The sequence below is a fragment of the Macrobrachium nipponense genome, chromosome 21 (assembly GCF_015104395.2).
Source record: "Macrobrachium nipponense isolate FS-2020 chromosome 21, ASM1510439v2, whole genome shotgun sequence".
NCBI classification, from domain to species: domain Eukaryota; kingdom Metazoa; phylum Arthropoda; class Malacostraca; order Decapoda; family Palaemonidae; genus Macrobrachium; species Macrobrachium nipponense.
This window is the reverse complement of record NC_087212.1, coordinates 73024980-73049766: the sequence shown is the minus strand read 5'-3', so window position 1 is coordinate 73049766 and position 24787 is coordinate 73024980. Positions and strand designations below refer to the sequence as shown.

General features: G+C 42.5%; 1 protein-coding gene across 5 annotated transcripts in view; it reads right to left on the bottom strand.

Moving 5' to 3' along the window:
* Positions 1-24787, bottom strand: part of LOC135198166 (host cell factor 2-like) — a 167723-nt gene that overhangs the window by 120661 nt on the left and 22275 nt on the right. For all 5 annotated transcript variants that reach the window (XM_064225674.1, XM_064225676.1, XM_064225678.1 and 2 more), the window contains exons 4-6: positions 23578-23780; positions 21705-21899; positions 6834-6979 (exon numbers count right to left, since the gene is read on the bottom strand). In XM_064225674.1, coding sequence (XP_064081744.1) covers positions 6834-6979; positions 21705-21899; positions 23578-23780 — 544 coding nt within the window. The remainder of the gene's footprint in view (positions 1-6833; positions 6980-21704; positions 21900-23577; positions 23781-24787) is intronic.

Sequence of the window (24787 nt, the reverse complement as noted above, 5' to 3'; positions counted from 1 at the left end):
AGCACTGTAGTCTCTCTTAGACTCTTTGTAGTCACCACTGGCAACTACGCGTCGGCCGCTAGCCCAGGAACCGTCGACGCTTTCGCTCTTTCGGACTCTTGTAAACGGCTTTGTCTGCTTGCTTTGAGCTTACCAGCCACTGACTTCTTGACTTTCTTGCTGGTTGGGCTGTGACAGTCCTGGTTCGAAGATGAAGAAGAATTTACTCATCTCCTCTTGTCCACGAAATCCCGTATTCTCCAACGCTTGACTGGTACACGCAGCGACGCCATAGAACTTAGCTATGACACCATCTAGAGGAAGACGACGAAGACGATGACGAATCATGCCTTTTCTTTTTGTCTTTCTTAGCAATTTTCACCTCTAGATCTTGTTTATTCTTCATTACCGAGTGTACCAAGTGGTTTTGGCTATGACGTCATCACGCTTGATGGAAGCGTGAGGCTGTTGATGGTACTCTTGCAGCCAAGATCAAGAGACCCAACCTTCTGTGGCATTTCTACCTTACAAGGATGTGACAGTCCTGGCTCGAAGATGAAGAAATTATTCTTCTCCTCTTGGCACGAGGATCAGTCACGAAGTCCCTGATTCTAGCCTTTTCCAACTCTTCACAGCAGCCACACTAGACTAAACTTCCATCATTCACTTGTTCGACAATTACAACTACAACTTGTCCTTTCATATAATAAGGATGTAACAATCCTGGCTCGAAGATGGAGAAGAAACTTGTCCTCTAGGCTCGAGGATCAGCTACGAAATCCCTATTCTTCCAGGATTGGCAGGAGAACGCACTGGCATCAAAGCCAGTCACCTAAGCTTGTTGACGCCCAAGCAGAAGGATTCAGAGGAAAGACTTGTGTCTTTTCCATTATGTGACATATCTCCTAACGCTTGTAATTTCTCTCAAAAACAATGTGCATTAAAAACCACCAAATCCAAAGGCATAGTTGTAAAGTACTCTTGAACCTTGAAATGAAAATGGAAGCATGTCTCCATGTAGGCCGCAGCTGTGAAGTGACGTCATGGCAATCACCATGTTTATGACGTCACTGAGCATCTCGAATGCGAAGCTAGCACCCTACCAGAAGTGCAAGGCTGTTGATGTTATTCTCGTAGGCATAGCAAATTGACATTAAAGTCTGCCGTGTTGCACTATCTGCTTCTTTACAGATGGCGACGCATCCGACTGCCATTCAGTGCATATCAGGAAAACAGGGACATCCCATCCCGTGGGACCCTGGATGGCAGCTGGAAGTTATACATCAAACCAACTGCCCTTGGGTTGGTTCTCCTGATAAGCCTAATGGCGACCACACACATGCATCATCTCTACCCACGTATCTAGAACGAAAACAAGATGGCGATGCACACCTCTCCCCGCATGGAAAGGAGCACAATTAGTCATAATTACTTCCCAAAGCACATCCAGATACATCAAAGCTTTGGATTTACAGGCAATCCATATGAATATGAGATATTCCAAAGCACAGGTAACGAATTAACTGTACCTTAAGAGTTTCTGCACCTACGACTTGCTACACGACGAGTACCTCTACGTTGAAATCGTCGAAGAAAATATCAGGGCGTTTATCTGCTTCTTGTGATATCCAGGAAGTCTCGCAGCATGAGAAGGCTTCATGTTCACATACCCGGGAATTCCAAACAACAGGGGGCAAACTAAACCGGCTTTAAAAGGACGGAGCAAAGCACGTCCTCTCTTAAAGGCGGTAAGAAAATAACTAACAGGGTCATGAGTTAATGAGGGGTATGTGGGTGGCTCCACATGTTTCGTGACCAAGCAGAGATGCCATAGTCCCTTGCGTACACAATTATTTTAAACTTTACTGGTTTCCAGCTGGCGCTGAGTATTTACCCTAATGTTAAGACCGAAAGTTTGTTTTGTATCTGAACAAATAGTTTTAACTTTATTACCATTGAAGTTTGCTGTTTCTCCTACAATTCCTAAAGCTCTAACTTTTGTCATCAGTTTCTTGTGTGGGACTATGTCAAAGGCCTTTTGGAAATCTAAGTATAGTATATCTATTGCTCTACTACTGTTGTAAATGCCAAGCATGTTATGAAAAAACTCCAAGAGGTTTGATAGGCATGATCTGTTTTGTCTAAAACAGTGTAGGCTGTTTAGCAACAAGTTGTTTCTATCAATGTGATCCACAATTTGATCTGCAATTATGGACTCAAAAATCTCGCAAACGACCGATATTAGACAGATTGGTCTATAATTTCCTGGCTCTTCTCTTGGACCTTTTTTGTAAAATGGGGGCACATTACCTAGTTTCCATCCTTTTGGTTGCTTTCTTTGTTCAGCACTTTTTCTGTCGAGTTTATATAGGTGAGGAACTATCTCTTTTAGCTCTTTAATTTCTCTTGGATGAATCCCATACAGGCCAGGAGATTTGAACTTGTTGAGTTTGTCTTTTGTTTTTAATGTCCTCTTCTGTAAATATTATTTTGTCCAACGGTTCTATCCCTTCATATTTAATAGCAGGTTCTGAGGTAGTCTGCAATTGTGAATACACTAGTAAAAAATGTGTTCAATAACTGCATTTTCCAAGTCTGAGTTCACCAGGTTACCTCTACGTCCCTTAGGGGACCTATGCTATTTTTTACTGGTTTCCGACTATTAACATGTGCAAAGAATTCTTTTGGATTTTCTTTACAGACTGATGCAACTCTCTTATCCTCATTTATCTTTGCATTTCTTACTAATCTGTCCATCAATCTAAGTTCTTTATGCCTGCTTGCTTCTACTGGTGTTGGGTGTGGGTTCATTGATTTGCGCAATCTCTCTCTTTCTCTTATTGTATTTTTAATTTCTCTGTTGAACTACTTAGGCTGAGGGTTGCCATTTGTTAGTATTTGCCTTAATGGTATACATCTAGAGCATTTTTCTGTGTATTCCTCATGAAAGGCTTCCCAGTGTTTATCTATGCCTGTACTCTCATCGTACTCTAGTACTCCTTTGGCTTTTTTAGGTCTTGTCAACGGTAGACTAATCTCATTAATATCTTCTTCCTTTTTTTATGTTGAATATTAATTTGAAATAAGAGAGAGAGAGAGAGAGAGAGAGAGAGAGAGAGAGAGAGAGAGAGAGAGAGGAGAGAGGGGGGGGGGTAATCTATAAGAATGCCCCCCCCAAAAAACAAGTGATTCAAGGGCTATTCAGACTGGTTTGGATCATTTCATACATAACTTCTTCAGCTGTCATTTATTTTTGTCTTATTTCGCTAAGTATCTACTGATGCTTTCCTACCACAGCCTTTATTTTCATAGAAATGCTACAGCAGCCTTAGATTTACCCATCATGGTGATAAACATAACTTATTGTAAATTTATTTTTGAATATAGTTCAATGAAAGCAGTTTGATAGTTGTGTGTAAGGCTGGGGCAGTCCTATGATTGATCTGTGCGCGCCATCAGCTGTATGCTCACAAGTTTTAATTTTACTATTCTCTATGGTATGAGTAGTGTTACAATTATTATGGCCATTATATTTCCAAAAGATACTATGGGTAGAAAACTACTTGCAATAAGATAGACATGTAGGCCCATGCCCAGACATTTCTCAAGATATAAGAATTTGATGTAGTATAGGCCTATGCCCTGTCACTGCCTCAAAATAAAAGCATTTTAGGTATAGGCCTATGCCTTGTCATTGCCTCAAAACAAAAGAAGTTTATGTGTAGTCCTTCCTTATGATGTGTAAGCCTATGCTGTCATTGCCTCAAGATATAAGAACTTGACATATAGGCTAATGACCTGTTATATTGCCTCAAAATATAAGAATTTGACGTGGTTGAAAGGAGGAGGATCTCCTTGCAGCAGAGACGGTGATCCATCTACATGAAAGGGCAGCATATGAAAACTGCATGAGCAAACACAACAGTGCCCCCAATGCCAATAGATGAGGAGCACCACAATCATTAATGGTAACAAGGAATCGTTGCCTACACTACAAGGTCATCTACAGTCTTCAGTGGAAAACCACACTTAACATTACCCAGGAGACCTGCTCCTTCTGCCCACTGTCAGGAGAGCACTGAGGAATCCTCACGAGATAAAGCAACAACTGCCCTCCTCTCTAGTTAGCAAGCGAACAGAACCCTTCTAACCCCGAGGTCAATCAGTGCCTCTGTTGCTCAGCCAGATACTGATAACAGGAGAGTTCCCAAGCTGTGATCATCCAATAAAAAATCATCTACTTGCTCTGTAAACCTGTTTTATGGTAAAAATATACCCCTGGTGCCGTTCACCTTTATTAAGGGGGCTGGCCGGAACCTCTATATATGGAGGTATAGGGCAAAAAATGCAAAGTCATGAAAAAATTCATGGAGCTTCATATGGCAATTGAGAATACGTAGACGAAATATTTCGTCAAAATTCCTCTTACTTTCGTAGTTACAGAGTAATTAGTTAACGTAACTCAATAAGCCTAAAACATTGATCTGTACAAGAAAATGCAATATTTCTTCTATTATCGTAAATTTTGATAATTATTGTCAAAGAAATTGGGAGAAATGGCATCTGTAGACATTCCCAGAGTCGAGAAGGAGACTTCAGGCTCAAGCTACCAAGTCCAGTCCTGATTTAGTGCGATCACAGACGTCAAGTAGTCTACACGTTCCATTTCATGTCTGACATTCGCCTGCTTTCACGTATGTTTATGTATGTTTCGGCAACAATTTCATCATGCCAATGAGGAAAAGACAAGGGAAACATCTCGCTAACATACAGACGAAGAAAAATCGCTCAAGTATTATTACAGAATATCATAATACTATATGCGTAGTTAGTGAAGAGAAAGGGGAGGGTTGCTTAGTAACGCCCCTGTCTTGCTTGACAGCACACGTCACACTGTGCCTAAGGCTACGATCTTTGAGCAAAGAGATCTTCATTTATGATATATAACAAAGTTTTGGTTTTTTAATACCCAAAATGGAATATGAAATTCATAATAATCATGATTCATTAAATTGTCTTTGTAAAAAAAGTGTACGCCTTTGAGTTTCACCTCTTGACATTCTCTTACAATTACGTTTGTTTATCTTTGTTTCGGGCAAGAATTTCATCATGCCAAAGAGGAAAATACAAGGAAAACATCTCGCTAACACACAGAAGAAGAAAATTCGCTGTAATATGCAGAGTTAGTGAAGGGGAGAGAGAATTGCGTAGGAAGGAGTGGCCCATCTTGCCTCAAGCAGTGCCCCAGGCTGCGATATATGAGCAAAGGGATCATCATTTATGATTAAATTATGATAAATAAAAGAGTTTTGGTTTATTAATACACAAAAAACAAATATACATTCATAATAATTATTATTTATTAATATTGTCTTTATAGAAATACGAAGGAAAACTTTGAACGACCGTATCTCAAAACTATACTTATTGACCTTCAAAATCTATCTTCTCACTTAGTTTTAAAGCTCTAACATTGGAATTTGGTATATAACTCAGAAAGACATTATAGAACAATCAAATAGAGCCCTTTTTTCCAATTTTTGTTTCGTATTTTTTTTATAAATTTATTTCTCCTGATTTATAGGGTTTATTTTTTAACCATATTGAAAAATTCATATCTAGCAAAAAAATGACTTTTAGAAAAAAAACTCTCCATTCGATTGGAGGTCTACATCAGGTCTATATATGGTAGTAATCCCAGGTCTTAATATTAAATATCAAGGGAGGAGATAGAATTTGAAAAATGGTTATTTTCGGGATAAATCGCCCTGGCGTCACAAAACCGAAGGTCAGAGGCGAAAATCATATGCGGTTTGGAGATGTCCCAAGTCACCTTATTAAGTGGTATGAATATCAAAGTCCTGTCCTTAAAAAAGGGCATTAGCCGGCCGGCCCCCTTAAACAGCAGCAAGGAGTACCAAATTGTTTGGATAAAAAATTATTTATGATTTATTGCTAAAATGAGAAAAGTTGAGAAGGCACAGCAAAAGCTCAGCAGCATATACACTGCCATTCTTTTCAAAGAAGTATGTAGTTATGGCCTGAAGTCTTTGTTTTATTCACATTTCAAACCTATTCAAGTAACCTGTGGGTTTAGCAAAAAGCTCAGAGCTCAAAAAAAAAAAAATTAATAAATTAAAAAAAAAAAAAAAAAAAAAAAAAAAAAAAAAAAATCATAGATGAAAATTCCGCTATCAAAGACAAACCCAAACCTTGCAAAATTTGAGGTTAACTATAATAGCAACTGTGTCCTGGAGGACACGGCTACTACTGTACATTATTATAGAAGCCTCCTCAGAATACATTACACCCGAAACCAAAGCTAATAAAGACTGAGCATACATGTTCTAGGCAAAAGACCATCACCAACAAGCACAATACAGTAACAACTGGGCTTTTAATAAAAAAAAAACACAAACAAACACTGCTGTTTATGTATAGCTAACTAAGTACTAATTGCATTCCTCAAGAAAAACCAATTTTTGTCTCAAGTGTCTGAAATTGGTAACTCTCTCAAAATTACAGTATGATTTTCAATAGCCCACAATTCAATCCGTTAAAATCATATGGCAAATAAAAGAAAGAACCAAAATGCAAAATACAGCCTAATTACATCCAACAACCTTCAGTGGCAGATGAATAGTCAGTATTAAGGTAAGTGACAATATATGAACGGACAACTCCTAAAAGAAAAATGTTATATAATTTTGCATATTCCCACTATAAAACCTTACTGGTAAGAACAGAAAATAAAACAGTTCTTTAAGGCCTGTACTTTAAAAATAAAACACACAACTAGGAAATAACTTGTCTTACATGAAAAATTAAAAATAGGACAAAATGAAGGATCTAACCTGATTGTTCCAAGCTTTTCTATAGCCATCTCTTCCAGACCAAACAAAGAGACGCGAGTGAATGCCAACTGAACAGTGCCCAGCCCTGGCACGAGGCATCTGGTCTTCAAATTTCTCCATCATTGCATTCTCCCAAGACATATTTTCTGCAAAAATAAATCCAAAACTACATACTTACTCAGGTCTTACTACAATTTCCTTAACTGGTAAGTAAAAAAATAAAGCAATTAACAATGACAAAAATGATATTGTTAGAATACAATAAAGTTTTTGTACATACTTACCCGGCAGATATATACTTAGCTTATGTCTCTGACGTCCGACAGAAATTCGAATTTCGCGGCACACGCTGCAGGTAGGTCAGGTGATCTACCCCCCTGCCGCTGGGTGGCAGGAATAGGAACCGTTCCCGTTCTAGAACCAGATTTTCTCTTCCACCTGGCTCCTGAGGGGAGGCTGGGTGGTCCATTCATCGTATATATCTGCCGGGTAAGTATGTACAAAACTTTATTGTATTCTAACAATATCATTTTTGTACATGCACTTCCCGGCAGATATATACTTAGCTGATTGACAACCTTGGTGGTGGGTAAGAGACAACTATTTACTGAATAGACAGGTAAACAACATACGTTGTAGGTAATAATAAATAAATAAAACCTTGGTTCCTACTTGTTCAGGCGGAAGATTCCATGGCTAATGCCTAGGAATCTGCTTCGCCTCAAGAGCCTCAGCGAGGATGTGACCTATGGCTAAGAGTTCTTGTGGGTCTGTCGATGGGGTCTTATCCATTTACTCGACAGAGCCTCTTACATGACAATTATGCCTATGCCTAGTGGCATAATTAAGGAGCACAACACCGATCCCGATCACCTGATCCTAACACAAGGGTTAGTGCTTAAGTTGAAAAGAGTTATCCCCAAACTCCTTTCAAACAACCCAAAGAAAAAACACGACGTTAACTAAAATTTAACTCACTAGTTAAGGATCAGTATCGCTCCCTATCCCAGCAATGTATCCGCAGACACGTATCAACCAAGAGAGAAGGATCTCTCGTAGGTTATCTTGACATCCTTCAGATATGGGAGTCAACACAGAGTTGCATCTCCCGTATGTGACAGCTAATATGTCCCTTATGACATATTGTTAAGGAAAGAACAAGAATACAGAAAAGCTCGCACTTCATGCGCTTTTAATTCTCAGCTGTTTGAAGGAATCATCAATGCACTTGTCAAGTGCTTAGGAGATCACATTGTCTCAAAGAAGGCCAGGGCATTCTTTGATATAGATCTCTTCTGGGTGAAGCCTGGAGCCTGGCTAGAGCCTTGCGCCTGGCTGGAGCCTTGCGCCTGAATGGCGCCTAGAGCCTGGCTGGAGCCTCGCGCCTGGCTTGGCGCCTGATTGGCTCTCCTCCTGGCTAGCGCCTCGCGCTATGGCTGGAGCCTTGCGTCTGGCTGGCGCCTTGCGCCTGGAGCTTGGCAGAAGACTTCATGATTACTGTCTATGAGTCTGCATGCCTCAAGAGTTTCAGCGAGGTAGGGACCTATGACTGTGACAAACCCTTCTGGATCATGTCAATGGGGGCTAGCCCGCTTACACGACAGAGCCTTCTCGGATCGTGCCAATGGGGGCTGACCCACTTACATGGCAGAGAGCCTTACCTGTATCATATTCAATGGGGACTAGCCCTCTTACATGACAGAGCTTTAGGTTTCTCTTTACTGGGAAGGAGCCTTGCGCCTGGATGGATCCTCAATCCTGACTGGAGCCTAGCCTTGAAGGAGCCTGGCACCTGGATGGCGCCTGGCTGGCTTCTAGAGCCTGGCTGGCTTCTAGAGCCTGGCTGGCTCCAGAGCCTGGCTGGCTCCTAGAGCCTGGCTGGCTCCTAGAGCCTGGCTGGCTCCTAGAGCCTGGCTGGCTCCTAGAGCCTGGCTGGCTCCTAGAGCCTGGCTGGCTCCTAGAGCCTGGCTGGCGTCTCGCACCTGGCTTGGCTCCTCCACACTTGCTGGAGCTTCGAGCTTGGAAGAGTCTCTAGGCTGTCTGGCGATTGTCCCCACATCGGACACTCTTATTTTCTGTCCGATTTGTTCGCCTCTGGCGCATTTGCGCCAGGTTGGAGGCCCGCTCCTTCTCAGTATCCGGCCATGAGAGAGTTCCTTGGAACTGTCCGCCTCTGGCGTTTTTCGCCTGTATTGGCATTTGGCGCTTGGCTGGCGCTACATTGTCCGAGAGTCCTGAACAACCACATAGTTTATCAGGAGACTGGAGAAGGGTGGAAGAAATTCTTCCCCTTTGAGCTTTTGGCCCCTGGCAAGGGGAGGTGATTTTAGTCAGCTACACCAGTAGACGACAGGATATCTAACAATACGAGAGAGAAGTCTTCCTCCGAGGAGGATCCTTCGTGAACACTTCTTTTGCTAACGAGATCTCTTCTTCCATGTTGATCAGGTTCCTCGTTGCAGAATCTTCCTATCCTTGCCCGAAGGAAGGGAAGGAGTCTGGAAGTCGAAGGAGAGACTGAGCTGAAATTGGGCGGATCCCTGATTTCTAGCTCTTATTGTATTCTTCTGAATACCTTCTGGGAAGCATTTTGAGCCACCCTCATCGCACCCCGAAGACTCTGTAGGCAAACGTTTTAAACCATCTCTTCTTCTGTAGATGAAAATGTAAGTACCCTGCCTGGGCAACTAAACTTCTATCTGAAAGCGTTGCGTCAGGAATAGAGGGATTTAGTTCTTTTGCCAGACATACTATGCTGGCAAGAACCCATTGCCGAGTCTCCATTGAATCTGATGCGAGATTCCAATGCACAAAAAATTCACTTGTCTTCTTGGTCGTTTAGGGCTAGAGAAACAAAGAATTCCTTCATAAACTTCCTCAAAGAAGTTTGATGAGGAGCAGTTCCATTTTGTCGGAACACGGAATCTGTGCCACAAAAAAAAAATTCCATTCGAAGTACATGATATCCTACTCTTGTCGTATTGCGGTATCGTATAGATCCCCGAAGATCTTAATCCTCTGTTATCTCTAATTCCCCTTGTAGAGACAGAGTATAGCCTTTTACTGCGTTCTTTGATAGCAGATATATACATAGGTGATTCTTCCCTCTGAAAGTGAAGAAAAAACCTCGCTATGTGGTTCACAGAGGTATCGGAAGAGGACAGTTTCCTCATTCCATCTAGCACGATCTGCAGCAATTCTATGTCTTAGCCATGACTATTGTCATTTACCTTGAAAAATCCTCTCATTCATGTCCACTTCTGGTCAGTCTGCACGTGGAAAGACTTAGAGTGGAGAGGTTTTTCAGGTCTATTTATAATAGATTCTGATAGAATATCCAGATACTCTTGGAAAAGCCTTACGAAACATGCTGTGAGAAGAAACGTGACTTCTGTGAATCCAACTCTAAGGCCAAAATGAGGCATTCATCCTCTCTTCCTTTGACGCCCATTTATCTTAATATCTGTTAAGAATTTATAACTAGGGGAAAAAGACTAAAAGTTTATTCCCCTTCTTTAAATTAAGATGTCGTATATTGCTACCTCTCTTGGTTTCGAGGAAGGAAGCAGTCTATAGGAAGCCTGTTCGTCTTCTACCTTGCGAAGAGATCTATGAAGACTTTCCGCAGGTTCTCAAAACTCTTTTCAATAAATGTTAGACATACGTTAACAGTTATTATCTTCGATCGAGAAGGTTCTCACGGACATGCAAAATCTTGCATCGACCTTTAAGGATCGTTACGTTCCGTGTCTGTTCCCAAATAGGTTCTCTTTTGTTAACGCGAACAGGGGCGAAAAAAAGAGATTCTCGATGCTCTTTGCGATATGAGAGAGTCGTGGAATTGGCCTAAGTGATTAAAAAAAATCATTTCATCATTCCTTGTAAGCGACCCCTTTCCGATTAAATGGGTAACGAAATCAGGAACGAATCTTGCCGTTACCGAGCCTCCGAGAGGCTACTGGTTTGTTTGTATGGTGTTTTTACGTGACTTCCGAACCACGTCGAGAGTGAACTTCTATCACCAAAAATCCACATCTCTCACTCCTCAATGGAATGGCCGAGAATCGAACCCGCGACCACCGAGGTGAGAAGCAAACACCAAACCAACCACTACTGGACTCTAAACGAGAAATATCTTGGATGGTACTTCTGGCGCATTGCGCCAGGCTGGCGCTTCTGGCGCAATTTGCGCCAGGCTGGCGCTTCTGACGCTTTGCGCCAGGCTGGCGCTTCCTTCTAGTTCTTTTAAGGTTATGTGCCAGAACATCTGTGCCCTTGTGGTACCCAACATCCTTCACGTGTTAATTCCGTTCTTAGTAGGAAAAAAAACTTTTATATAACGTAGTTATAGTCCATTCAGGGAAACAACTACTGTCACTAAGAGAATGTTTCCCATCCTACTCACCCATCTTCTCTTGAGCAATATCCGATTCTAAAAAGGTTGTGTGCGTTTCTCGAAAGGATGAGAGAATTATATTATTTCGTGCTCTGCCGTATTAGACTCCTTTATAATACTGTCACATTGTGGTAAACAGCATTAATCTAGAAACCTTTGTAAGGATACTAGGAATTCTGTAGTTAACCTCGGTATGCGCATAAGACTTGACCATACCGTAGTCTTAAAGTGAATTCTCTTCTACTACATTCATCTTCTCACTAAGCATGTACTCTAATAAGCCATGCTTTCGTAAGCATGAGAGCATCATATAATATAGAGTTCCGCTGCGTTTGAATCCTTTAATAATGTTACCTACGGTAAACAGCATTGAAAGGTTGTAATATCTTTCTTATTGAAAGCTTCTTAGCAAAAGGCAGACAATATTTTATTTATGTTTGCTTAACTATCCCCTCAATCCGAGGCTAAAACCGCGATTGTAGGGGAGAGACACGGTTAGTTATTCCATCCCGCAGGAGAGAGACATGTAACCAACCACTCATGACCCGACACCTACATGTTACTGCGTTGGTCTCTAAGGCGCGATAGCAGTCTCCGTTAGCCGTCTGGCCTTACTCTTCCAGAGTTGCCAGCTTACTCCCATTAAATAAAGGAATCTTATAAAATTATCGAACTTCAGGAAGTTCTTATTAATGCATAGTTTAAGCGAAACTAAGAACTTCGATAAATCTAGAAGCTAAGTAGGTGTTGTCTTAACAATCCCTTTAAGTGTAGTCCTTCCTAGGAAATTCCTGGAAGGATACTGATAATTGAGTTGCTCTACAAAGAAGTAACTACGGTATGTGTGATTTGCCGTATCGTATTCTCATACAGCAGATACTCAACTACCTTCTTTCCCTGCCGAGGCAGATAAAGGAAAAATTTTTACTGTCTTCGTTCTTTTCGTTAATATATATCTCCTTAAGGAAGGAAGTTAATCCAGGAACTCTTTAAATCTTCGTGATTTCCTCATAAATCGCGGAAGAGACAGAATTCCTGTTCGTCTGTAGGGTTTACGGAAGGAAGTAGATATTTCCTATCCGCCATCATACCCAAACGTCGATGAGATTCTTATAAGAAAAACTCCCAAAGCGCTTGCCTCTTCATAACGAGGGAAGAGCATGAATGAAGGAGTGTGTCCGCATTACTCAAAGAGGAGCCTCGCGACTGACCTCTCTCTCTTAAGAAGATTTGGAATATTCTGGCGCCTGGCTCCTTGCGCCTAGCGCCTGGATAGTTCCGCGCGCCTGGAATGTTCCGCACGCTAGAAAGGAGACTCGCTCCTGGAACGTTCGCTTGTGTGGAAGGTCCCGTGCGCCCTGATAGTTTCCGAGCGCCTACTAGACCCCTTTTAGAAAGAGCCTCTTGCCCGAAACGTTCAATGGAAGGATCGTTCTGATTGCCACTGTACTATAAGGCTCCTTGCTCTAGCCGTCTGTTTTTCTGTTGCAATTTTTGCGCCAGGCTGGTGCTTCGTCTCTTTGAAGGAGCCTTGCGCCAAGAAAAAATTTTCTAGAACGCGGCTCGCGCTCAGTTGCTAGAACGCGGCTCGCGTTTGGTTGTAGGAACGCGGCTCGCGCTAGTCTGTTTTCTGGAACGCGGCTCGCTGCTGGCTGTTGGAACGTGGCTCACGCTAGCTTGCTGGAACGCGGCTTCCTAAGTTCCTGGCTGGCTCTTGCTCAGGCAGCTCAGTGTTCTCTTAGTTTTCAGAGAACGCGCTAGATCATCAAAACATATACCTTCTTCGTCTTTTCGGATGTAAGATGAAGAGACGCACTTTTTTAAGGATGCCTTTTCAATGGCTATCCTTGGCAGTCTGGGACGCTCTACAGAACCTGCCGAGGGACGCCTGACCGGTGGGGATTCTCTGAAACCCCCTTACGGCTTTCGACATTCTTCTCCCCTGGGATTGGGAGCTTGAAAGAGGTCTAGGCCTGGGAGCGAGACAGAGCCGATCAGACGCACCCTCCACTGCAATGGGGAACACTAGTAATCACTTCTTACCTTTCAATAGCTCGCATTTTGAGCCACAATCCTTGTCTTCAAATTGCAATTATGAATTTGAAGTTTCTGCGAAGTAAGAAGGTGATGAGGATGCAACACTACTAGTACTGTTAATACTCTAATTGCTCGTTAGTACGAGTTTCTAAAAAACTTTTAAAAGAAACGTATCTAGTTACATACTTTACTGACTCCCTAAAGTAGGAAGTCAGTATATTTCCTCAATCAAATCTAACACCTTATTTACACATATTAATGAATAAATATTAATATTTCCCTTTCTTGCAAACTATGAGTGTCTACCCTACCGAAAATTTCGGTAGTTACACGTCATATATTCTTCGAAATTTTCGAAGCCAAATTCATTAAAAAGTTAATAAAAGCGTATGCCGAACCAAAGACCCAGTACTTCCCTGCAAAAGACAGCCCAGAAGATCGATGGCGATGAAAAACGAAAATCAAGTCAGGAGGTAGCAACAACATATGTTGACACTACCGCGACAGAGAAAATCTGGTTCTAGAACGGGAACGGTTCCTATTCCTGCCACCCAGCGGCAGGGGGGTAGATCACCTGACCTACCTGCAGCGTGTGCCGCGAAATTCGAATTTCTGTCGGACGTCAGAGACATAAGCTAAGTATATATCTGCCGGGAAGTTGCATGTACAAACATATGTATCACTTCCAAGTTTTCAATCTAAAATTGTATATAAACCATTACTTACTGTTTTTCATGAAAAAAAACTTATAATTCTTCAAAAAATTATCATGAAGCTAGAGTGAGACTGTTAGGACTTCATCAAGAAAAATCATAGTAATTTATTACAATACCATTAATCCCAAAATTACCAAAATTACAAATTTTATATTAATTTGAATTTTTCATAGCTAAAAAACCTGAGTTAACAAAAGGATAAATCTTCTGGAGCCAGCTGGAAAACTGGTTAAAAATAATATAAAGCTGTACGTATATGTAAGGAATCTGTGGCATCTGCATCTAAAGCATAGATGAGGTGGAGGGTGGCCAGCAACCACACTTGAACCCTGTGATGCATTTAGTCTTTCCTCCAACCAATTACCAGAGGGTTGGCCCTCAGGTTTGTTAGCTATGAGAAATAAAAATTAATTAAAAATTTGTTGATTGTTCAAATGCTGATCAAACCTTTGGTTTTAACAATAGGATATACTAATAGTATATACTTGGAGGGAGGTATGAGAATAACTGAACCTACTGGGTTCGGCACATCTGACCACTTTTCCTAGAAATGAGAATTCTAAAGAAGAGGGTCTAAGCCTGTGAGAGAGATATACAGGCAGCCCTGGTTAACGACAGGGGTTCCGTTCCTGGGGGCCTGACGCTAACCAAAAATCATCACTACCAAAATTCATAAGTTTACGAGCCCCACAATCCACCTTATGGTACCCTATAGACTTCTTAACGATGCCTTAAGAGTGTCACAGCTAGATATTTTGCCCTAATGTGTAATAACTCTTTTATGAAAATGCAGAATTTCAATTGTCAAATCATTTACTATGGTCTGCATGGTAGTTCTACAAATCTTAATGTTTTCAGACTGCTAACATTTCCTCCATCTCTTTACTTATCATTCCTTCTAGTAAAATAGGTTAAAAAAGAAAAATAGAATTATAAAAGTACCATTAGTAACGTTATAATTGTTGCTTAAACGCTATAGCCATAAACAACTGAACGATAACAGTTGTTTTGCTACAACAACCGAACCGAATCTGATAACGTTTTGCTTGCATTTCAGTTATCGCACAATGGTAAAAAATGACCGTATTTATGTTACAAATGACGTTAATTTATGTCACATATGACATTAATTAAGTAGAACAGGACTTTAATATTTTTGCATTATTCTTCTATTTGCTTTGGAGAAAATATTGGGAAGGAAATATAGTACGTACTACTAAATTTAAGCTGCAGTTGTAACTGAACCTGAGAAAAAACAAATGTTCACACTGCTAATGACTACAGTGGTATCTCGAGATACGAAAGGCTCAACTTACGAAAAACTCGAGATACGAAAGCTGTACGAAAATTTTTGCAGTTCTACATACGAAAATTGTTCAAGATACGAAAGGTTGTTGCTGTAAAGTCCGAGGTTCGGCCGGACCACTGATAACAATTTTGAAACTTGCGTGCAGCCAACTGAATAGACTCGCCACCATCCTCCCGCTCTCCCATTGGTTCCTGATGCTAGTCACCGCCATGAGATCCTTCTCTCCTATTGGTCAGCATCCCTCCCATGATGCATCTACGTAGCGGCGTGCTTCTCCGGCCACTTCACGGCATCATCGGTATCGTACGCACGCGGTATTCGTTCGTTCTAACGATTTCGTTTATTAACGTAAATTCGTTAGTGATTTCGTTGTAGTATACTTTATCGTGTTGTGTGAGAACTTTACTACATACGTATACGTAATACATAACATAATCACATACAGTAGTATGTACGTAGTCATGGGTCCCAAGAAAGTTGAAATTCACAGAAAGAAGAGGATGCTCTCTTTGGAGACAAAGATGGAGATCATTAAAAAATATGAAGCTGGTATGCGATTCAGTGTGATCGCCAAGGAATACGGCCGAAATCCGTCGACAATAGGCACCATCCTTAAGCAGAAGGATGTCATCAAAGCAGCTACACCTTCCAAGGGCGTGACTATTTTGTCCAGCAAGAGGAGCCATGTGCACGATGAAATGGAAAGGCTTCTTCTTGTCTGGATAAAAGACAGAAATCGCTGGCGATATGATAACGGAGACGGCAATCTCCCACAAGGCCAGCGCTATTTTCGGCGATTTGATTGCCCAGGCAGAAGACGACGGAGGAGAAGGGACATCAGCGCCAACCCCAGACTTCAAGGCTTTGCATGGGTGGTTTGAGAAATTCCGTTAACGGACTGTCATCCATTCGGTGGTGCGGCATGGGGAGGCAGCCAGCTCGGACACGAAAGCGGCCGAAGCCTTTAATAAGACGTTCGACAAGATGATGATCAAGGAAGGCTACAGTTCTCAGCAAGTCTTCAACTGTGATGAGACTGGCCTTTTTTGGAAAAAAAATGTCTCATCAGACGTACATTACGCAGGAATAGAAGAAGCCACCCGGGCATAAGCCTATGAAAGACATGCTTATGCTCGCACTTTGTTCCAACGCCAGTGGGGATTGCAAGGTGAAGCCCCTACTTGTCTATCATTCCGAGACTCCTTGAGCCTTCAAGGCCCACAAAATGCTTAAGGAGAAGCTTCCAGTAATGTGGAGGGCAAATGCGAAAGCCTGGGTAATGAGGCTTTTGTTCACCGAGTGAGTAAATCTATGTTTCGGCCCGACATTGAAGAAATTCTTGGAAGGGAAGCGCCTCCCTCTGAAATGTCTGCTGTTGTTGGACAATGCCCCTGCTCACCGTCCTGGCCTCGAGGAAGATATCCTAGCAGAGTATTCCTTCATCAAGGTTCTTTATCTTCTGCCTAACAGCACCCCTCTCCTCCAGCCCATGGACCAGCAAGTGATATCACACTTGAAGAAGCTGTATACGAAACATCTTTTCAAGAGATGTTTCGACATCACCGATACCACAAACCTCACCTTGCGTGAATTTTGGAAGGAGCATTTCGATATCGTAATATGCATCCGACTCATCGACCAAGCTTGGCAGGTTTTGCAGGAGGTTTCAAGGCGAACCTTGAATTCCTCAAGGAGGAAACACTGGCCTGATGCCATATCTGCCCGAGACTTAAAGGGATTCGACGTGGGCGAAACTGGTGCTGCAGATTCAGGAACAGCTGACAATCCTGAAACTGTTTCGCAACCATATCTTGACGAGATCGTTGCACTCGGCAAGTCCATGGGGCTGGTCGTCGACGAGGACGACATCAATGACCTTCTTGAGGAGCACCAAGAGAAGCTTACGACGGATGATCTGAAGGAGTTGGAGGCCATGCAACATAATGTCATTCAAGTGGAGTTCTCTAGCATGGGCCAAAACGGAGCTACCAGGATCATGCGGGCGTTGGTTGACTCCCTGAACTTCTTCAAGACTCTGTCTAGGATCTTGAATGGGGGGAAGGCGTACGTGTTTAGTCCTTCCCAATCCATGAGAAAGGCGTCCACTGCCACTGCTTCCTGGTCTGGGACTGCCGAGCAGTAAACAGGTAACCTCTTTGTTCTCTGCGTCGCAAAGAGGTCTATAGATGGTTCCCCCCACAGATTCCAAAGCCTGCTGCACACCTCGTGATGTAAGGTCCATTCTGTCGTGAGAACCTGTCTTCCTCTGCTGAGAAGATCCGCTCTGACGTTCCTCTCTCCCTCTATGAAGCGAGTTATCAGAGTAATGTTGTTCTCTTTTGCCCACAATAGGAGATCTTTTGCTGCCTCGTAAAGGGAATCCGAACGAGTGCCTCCTTGTATCCTGATGTAGGCCAACGCTGTGGTGTCGTCTGCGTTGACCTGTACTATCTTGTTTTTGACTTCCTCCTGGAAGTGTAAAAGCGCTAGATGAATGGCCACCAGCTCCTTCACATTTATGTGCCATTCTTTCTGATGGTCTTCCCATAGACCTGAGATCTCGTCCTTCCCCAGTGTTGCACCCCATCCCGAATCCGATGCGTCTGAATACAACACTAGGTCGGGGTTCTTCTGTTGAAGTTCGAAGCCTTCTTGTAGTTTGTTGGGGTCGTCCCACCAACTCAAATGATTCCTGATTCCCCGAGGGATCGGAATCCACGTCTCGAGGTCTTGGTCTCTTGTCCAGTATCTTGACAGATGAAACTGGAGTGGACGTAGATGTAGTCTTCCCAGGAAGACGAATTGCTCGATCAAGGAGAGGGTTCCCAGCAGACTCATCCATTCCCTCGCCGAGCAGGTCCATCTTCCTAGGAAGAGCTTCACCTTTCTTAAGCAATCTAGAATGCGATTCGGGGCTGGAAAAGCCCGAAAAACCACTGGCTGAATCCACATCCCCAGGTAGATGATGTCTTGTGAAGGCGTCAGCTGTAATTTGGCTAGGTTTACTAAAAGTCCCAGCTGTTGCGTTACTGTCATTGTTACTTGTAGGTCCTCCAGACACTTTTCTTGCGACTTGGTTCTGATTATCCAGTCGTCCAGGTACATCGATATTCGTACCCCTTCCAGATGTAACCAAAGGGCCACGTTTGAAACCACTCGAGTGAAAACGTAAGGAGCCGTGTTTAGTCGAAAACAAAGTGCTCTGAACTGATAAGTTGTTGCCTGATGAACAAACCTCAGATATTTCCTGTAGTTCAGGTGAATTGGGACGTAAAAATATGCGTCCTGCAGGTCTATCGACACCATCCAGTCTCCTTGTCTGGTGCCTGCTAGGACTGAAGCAGATGTCTCCATAGCAAACTTGACTTTGCTCACGAACTTGTTCAGTGGACTTACGTCCAGCACGGGTCTCCAATCCCCCGAATTCTTGGGTACCAGAAATAGTCTGTTGTAAAATCCCTCCGAAGAGGGGTCCTCTACTACTTCTATCGCTGCTTTTGACAGCATCTGGTTACTTGTTCTAGAAGAGTTGCTGCTTTGCTCCCTGAGTAAGTGGCTGTCAACTCTAACGGTTCTGACGAAAGAGGGGGCTTCCTTAGGAAGGGGATTTTGTATCCTTCCTTCAGAACTTTGACTGTCCAATCGTCCGCTCCCCTTTGGCTCCACTCTCGCCATTAGTGGGATAACCTGGCTCCCCCTTCTGTCTGGAGGTTGTCGAGTTCATTTTTTGGTTTTTGGTTGCAGTTTAGTGTTTTTTCGAGGTTGTCCTCCTGCAGCCGTCTTCTGGCTTCCTCTCGAAAGGGCTCTCCCACGAAAGGGCTGACGCATGGGAGGAGCCTCCTTCTCCTTTCTGGCTAAAAAGTTAGCCGGAAGAACTTTTCTCGCAGTTCTAGTAATTAAATCTTGCGTCGCTTGTTGCGCAAGAGCAGCCGACAAGTCCTTCACTAGCTCTGAAGGGAAGAGCTGTTTGGTTAAAGGAGCATACAAAAGCTCTGACTTCTGCGCAAGAGTCACTCCTGACGACAGGAGAGAACATAGCATAGCCCTCTTCTTAATGATACCTGCTGTAAAAAGGGCTGTGAGTTCAACCGTCCCGTCCCTTACAGCTTTATCGAGACAGGCAATAAGGTGCATCTGTGTCTCGTTCTTGTCGTCCGTCACATCAGCGAGAGCTCCGAGAGTCCAGTCCATCAAGCTGAAGACTTCAATAGTCCTGAAGATGCCTTTCAGCAAGTGGTCTATCTCCGAAGTGGACCACAACACTTTAGCCTTAGTCATGGCCGTTCTACGCGATGCGTCTACAAGTCTGGAGAAGTCCCCTTGGGAGGAGGCAGGAACTCCCAAGCCAAGAGCCTCCCCAGTCTCGCACCACACGCTAGATCGAGAAGCCAATCTCGTAGAGGGCAAAGGAAAAGGTCGTCCTACCTTGTTCCTTCTTCTTCACAATCCACTCGTTTAAGGTCGAAAAAGCCCTCTTAACCAATCTGGCCAAAACTGTCTTCTTGAAGGAGGAAGACTTCTGGGGTCTACCCTCCAAAAACTGCGAGGGTGGGCTCCGAGGTACCGCCTGCTGGAAATCTGTATCCGCCAAGACCGCAAGTAATCTCTTGAGATCCGCTTCATGCAGTTTCTTGCGTCTCGTCCTCCGAGATCTCTTCCAGCGGATTGACATTATCTGATGTCGAACGAGCGGGGGAATCACGCGCGTCGTCCTGTTTGCGTGCGTCATGCACGCGTCCAGCATGCTGCGAGGGAGCGTCACGATCCTTGACACCTCCCGTCACGCGTCCAGCTTGCTGCGAGGGAGCGTCTACGAGTGCTGCAACTTGCAGCGAGTCCGCGTCTAGCTGACTGTAAGCGTCTTGCTGTTCAAACTCTGGTCGTATCCTCTTCCTGGGTCTGTTGACGTCCTTGGATTCCTTCTTGTGCGTTTCTTCTCTCAGTCCTTGCGACTTGAAAACGTCAAACAGAGACGTAATGGACTGTTGAAGTCCTGATAAGAACGCTGCTTGCGGTGCCTCTTGCTGCTGGGGAACGACTGGAGATGGCACTGCACGTACGTCTACCGCTTCGGAGACTCTAGCAGGGGTCTTTTGGCGAAGAGGTGGTGACGCCCCTTGTGACACCTCCCAATCCGGGGGAGGGGGAGAAGCGTGAACCGACGTAATGAGTACATCTTCTTCTTCTGAAGAGCTGTGCGTCCTACGTCTCTGTTTAGGCGTGGATGCATCGTCCTCCTCCGACAAGAATCTCTCCGGAGAGCTCCAATTACTACACGAAGGTTGCTGGAACGAAACAGGGGACCTGCGTCTCTTGAGGTTGTCGCCAACCGCGTCTGGGTCTTGCGTCTTCTGATGAAGACGAACACTTCCTCATCTCGCTTTTCCTGCGGCGAGGGGGAGCGTCCTGGGATGCGTCAACAGGATCACTCGAGGGAACGTCCGCTCACTGTTCAACAACTCTCACCTCCCTTAGCCTGTCGACGTTCCTTCTCTCAGGGGTTGGGGAGCATGGAAGAGGTCTAGGGCTAGGAGCATGACAGACACGAACGGACGCACCCTCCACTGCACTATCACTGTCACCGAACTTGCGTTGCAAACCCCGCACTGCACCCCACATCACTTCCTTATCCGAAGTAAGGGATTGCACTTTCACACCCAAGGCAGAAAAAGCAGCCATAATGTCTTGCATAGTTGGCTCACTTACCTCAGACTCAGTAGGAGGATCTGGTACTACTACCTTAGGGTTAGGATCAGGAAAATTAGTCTTAGAGACGTTAGAAAGGGCTTGACTATCAGGGGATCTAGATGAAAGAACTCTCGAAGATCTAGCTCTCCTAAGTCTGTCCTTTTCTGATCGTCTCACATAACGATCATACTCTCTCCACTCTCTCTCCGACAAACTATCACACTCATTACATCTACTGTCAAAAGTACATACATGCCCTCTGCAATGCTTACATACCGTGTGGGATCAAGAGCGGCTTTTGGAAGCCGGGTTTTGCACCCCTTCACACACATTCTAACAACAGTCAGCCATCTTGGACAAATGGGAATGGTTCCAAGTACCTGGATAGAGGGAGCACAGGTATGATCCCCTGACCTTCTATCGGCACTAGCCGCGAATTTTGAATTTCTGCTGTGCGCGTGACGAATCGGTAGGATAAAGCTATATATATGTAACTACCAGGGAAGTTAGATATTTAAAAATGAGATTTTTTATACTGCAATGGTTTAATTATGGGAAAACTATCAATCTAGTCTATTAATTATTCAGAGGTTATTAGAGCTCAAACTGCGCTGAACTGCTCAATTAAGGCTAATATAAAAAAAGGGCGACTTACTTCCAGTAATCAACTCGGAACAAACATAGCTACTGTACCCACCAAGTTACTTGTTTTTAAATAAATTTACCTAAATTAAGACAAGCCAGCGTGTTAGTGCACTTCCACTCAGACTTTTCGTTGTTTGGTCCCTTCAGTTCTTCTAAAACAAGTGGAACCCATCCCCCAAAAACAAACATTTTATTGCCTAATAGAGTGGCAGAGTGTAAAGATCGTGGAAGAGGATGTGCACCACTGACTGTAGGTCGCTCCCACGTCATTGTATCTGAAAGGAGAAAAAGGTCAAATTAGTTTTTGATGATGTTGCAGATGTACTTCTACCACCACACGTAGGCAACAAGCACAAAAACATTCTGGATTCTAATGAATTTCACAATGATAAATAAAATATTAAAGCAGGAGAATGCTATGTTAAGTATGAAATTTAATGAGCAAGAAATTTTTAGTATTTATAGATGAATCAACAATAGTGACCAGATTCATCCAGTAGAAAGGTTTCATTGTCATTGGAAAAACACTCTTTTTTTAAAATCTTAACCATGCAGAGTTAATTTTTTAGGTATATGTGGTCTACAACATTAGTAATTTACTTCATTATATTTACAAAAATAGTAGACCCTCATGCTACATTACTTAACTTGCACCATTCAGTACAGAACCTATGAAACATTACTTTACCACTACAGCTAATTTAAATCAGTGTGCAAAGAACTATTCTGATCTGTTCATCTTCAATTATAAAAAAAAAAAAAAAAAAAAATGCTTGAAAATGCTCCTGAATTAAGGCTAAGTTTACTCTAATTGACCACAGGCAATATAGTTATCATCATCACCATTACTAGTTTTGTATCAGCTTTTCCTTTTATGAGATTAAAGGTCAAATGAGCTCTTGCCTCTCTCCTCTATTAAGAGTCCTTTCTGCCTTATCCAAGTCTTTACCTATTCCAATCTCCCCAATTCTCTAAGCTTTCCTACAGATATTCACTCGGCTTTTTTCATACAAATTGTACATACTGTTTTTCCTGAATAACTGTTCCACATCCTTTCTTACTACACATCCAAACGATCTCAAGTTATTACTAGTTTTTGTTGTTGCTCATTTGCAACATCTTCCCACAGCATTTCAGCAAAATTTTAAAATTCTTTTGACAACTTTTAAAATTACCAATTTCTCTCTAAGCATCCATGGTTCACTCCATAGAGGAGTAAATGCCTTATGTACATGCACATTGTCAGTCTTTACTCTATATATTAATAGTACATGTTAATTTATCAGTTGTAGTATAGGTATCTCTTTCCATTTCACTGTGGCTTCAGTTAAAATTTTCTTGTACTTTCTTCTCAATCCCTGCTTCATAGTCTAGTGTGTTCCAAAAATAACACAAAGGCTGAACCTATTCTAAGACCTGCCCATCTGCAACATGGCTTGTCACGTTCCTCTCTTCCTTATTTTATTTTCTAATACTTTTCAGGCATAAAAAATTAATGCCTTGCATGCTTTGAGATCCTATTATTTTGGTGACACCATTTCTTACATTCAGTACAGTATTGGATTTTAATAAAAAATTCTTTCATCAGACCACTGAGCAGAAAATCTATACTCTTATAGGGTTAGTTAACTTTCACAGGTTAGTTAACTTTCACAAAGTATTGTTCTTGAACAGCCTAATCAGTAATTATTGGCTTACTTAGGTAAAATGTCATAGTGTAACTTTGGTAACATATTACACATTACAATAGGCAGTTTTTTTTCTAATGCTAGTTATTGCCAAAACTATAAAGAGAAGTACAAAATTTGCACATTTCTTAAAAATTAAAAAAGGGACACTTCCCAGAACTTTAGCAATGTTAAAATATGTGCTCTAGTAATTTTTTTCAGACTTACTGTTTAAATGAATACCAACTTAATTGTCACCAGAAACAAAATGCTATAATTCACTTACTGATATCAAGTATCCACAGATCTCCCAATCTGGTACCACTCATTCCTCCATATATAACAAGTTTAGGCTTCTCTTTGCTCATGTATGCCACCCCTGTGTGCGATTCTCTAGGTGGAGGAGGAACACCATAAGTGTCGGGGATGTCCCAAGACATGACGCTGGAATTGGGCCGCAGCTCCAAAGTGTATAGGTCATTCAGGTACCTGAGTTGGGTATTGAAGATTTCAGTTCTATTATTATAATACTTAAAGAATGGTCAAATGCATTAAGAGTAACCATTAATGAATTTTTAAGCAAGAGGCCACACAAAATATCAAGGTCCAAAGGTTTAAATTCTTATAGCAAAAATTTCCCCATTTCCCAATACCACACTGCCTGTCCCTGTTAATTTGAAATTCTAAAACAATAACTTAATGATAAGTAAGTACTGATGACTTGAATTGCCTTGAGACAATATACAGACTTCAACCACCTGGATTTTAAATCTTGGGACTGAATCTCCACGAAAGTAATGACCACACATAGGTTTTAAACCTGAATGTGTGCGCTTCTTCACAACTGAAAAATATTTAAACTTTTTCAACTCTTACTATGACAAAAATTACAATTCATGGAATTGAAATGATTCATTACTGCATATATTATAAGCTACCATCACAACCTGGGGCAGTTATGGTTTGTCTCAATACAGGCAATCCCAAGTACAGTGGTCCCCCGTATTCGCGGGGGATGTGTACCAGACCCCTGTGAGTAGTTAGAACCCACGAATGTTTGGAACCTCTATGAAAACGTTAAAAACAGCCTATTTTGTTAGTTAAAACTCAAGAAAAACCTACTACACATTTTCATACTTGGTTTTTTTTAATAGTTTTATCACAAAAAGTGCATTTTATGATAAAAAAAAAAAAATAAAAAAAATAATAATAATTTGTGGATATTTCTCATAGAAAAATACCGCGAATGTGCGAATTTTCCCCGAATAATGCTGGGAAACGTTCCCGAGAAAAATCCGCGAATGTGTGACTCCGTCCGCGAATCCGGAGAACGCGAATACTGGGGGTCCCCAGTTATCGGCGGGGGCTCCGTTTTTGGTGGGGTGCTGTGATGGTAATTGCTTCCTAGCAAAGAAAGATAAAGGAAAGGAGAAAGCATTTTCGAGAAGTTCGGCAGTAAGGAGGTTTTTGCGCCCGTGTTGGAGGCGCTCGTTTCT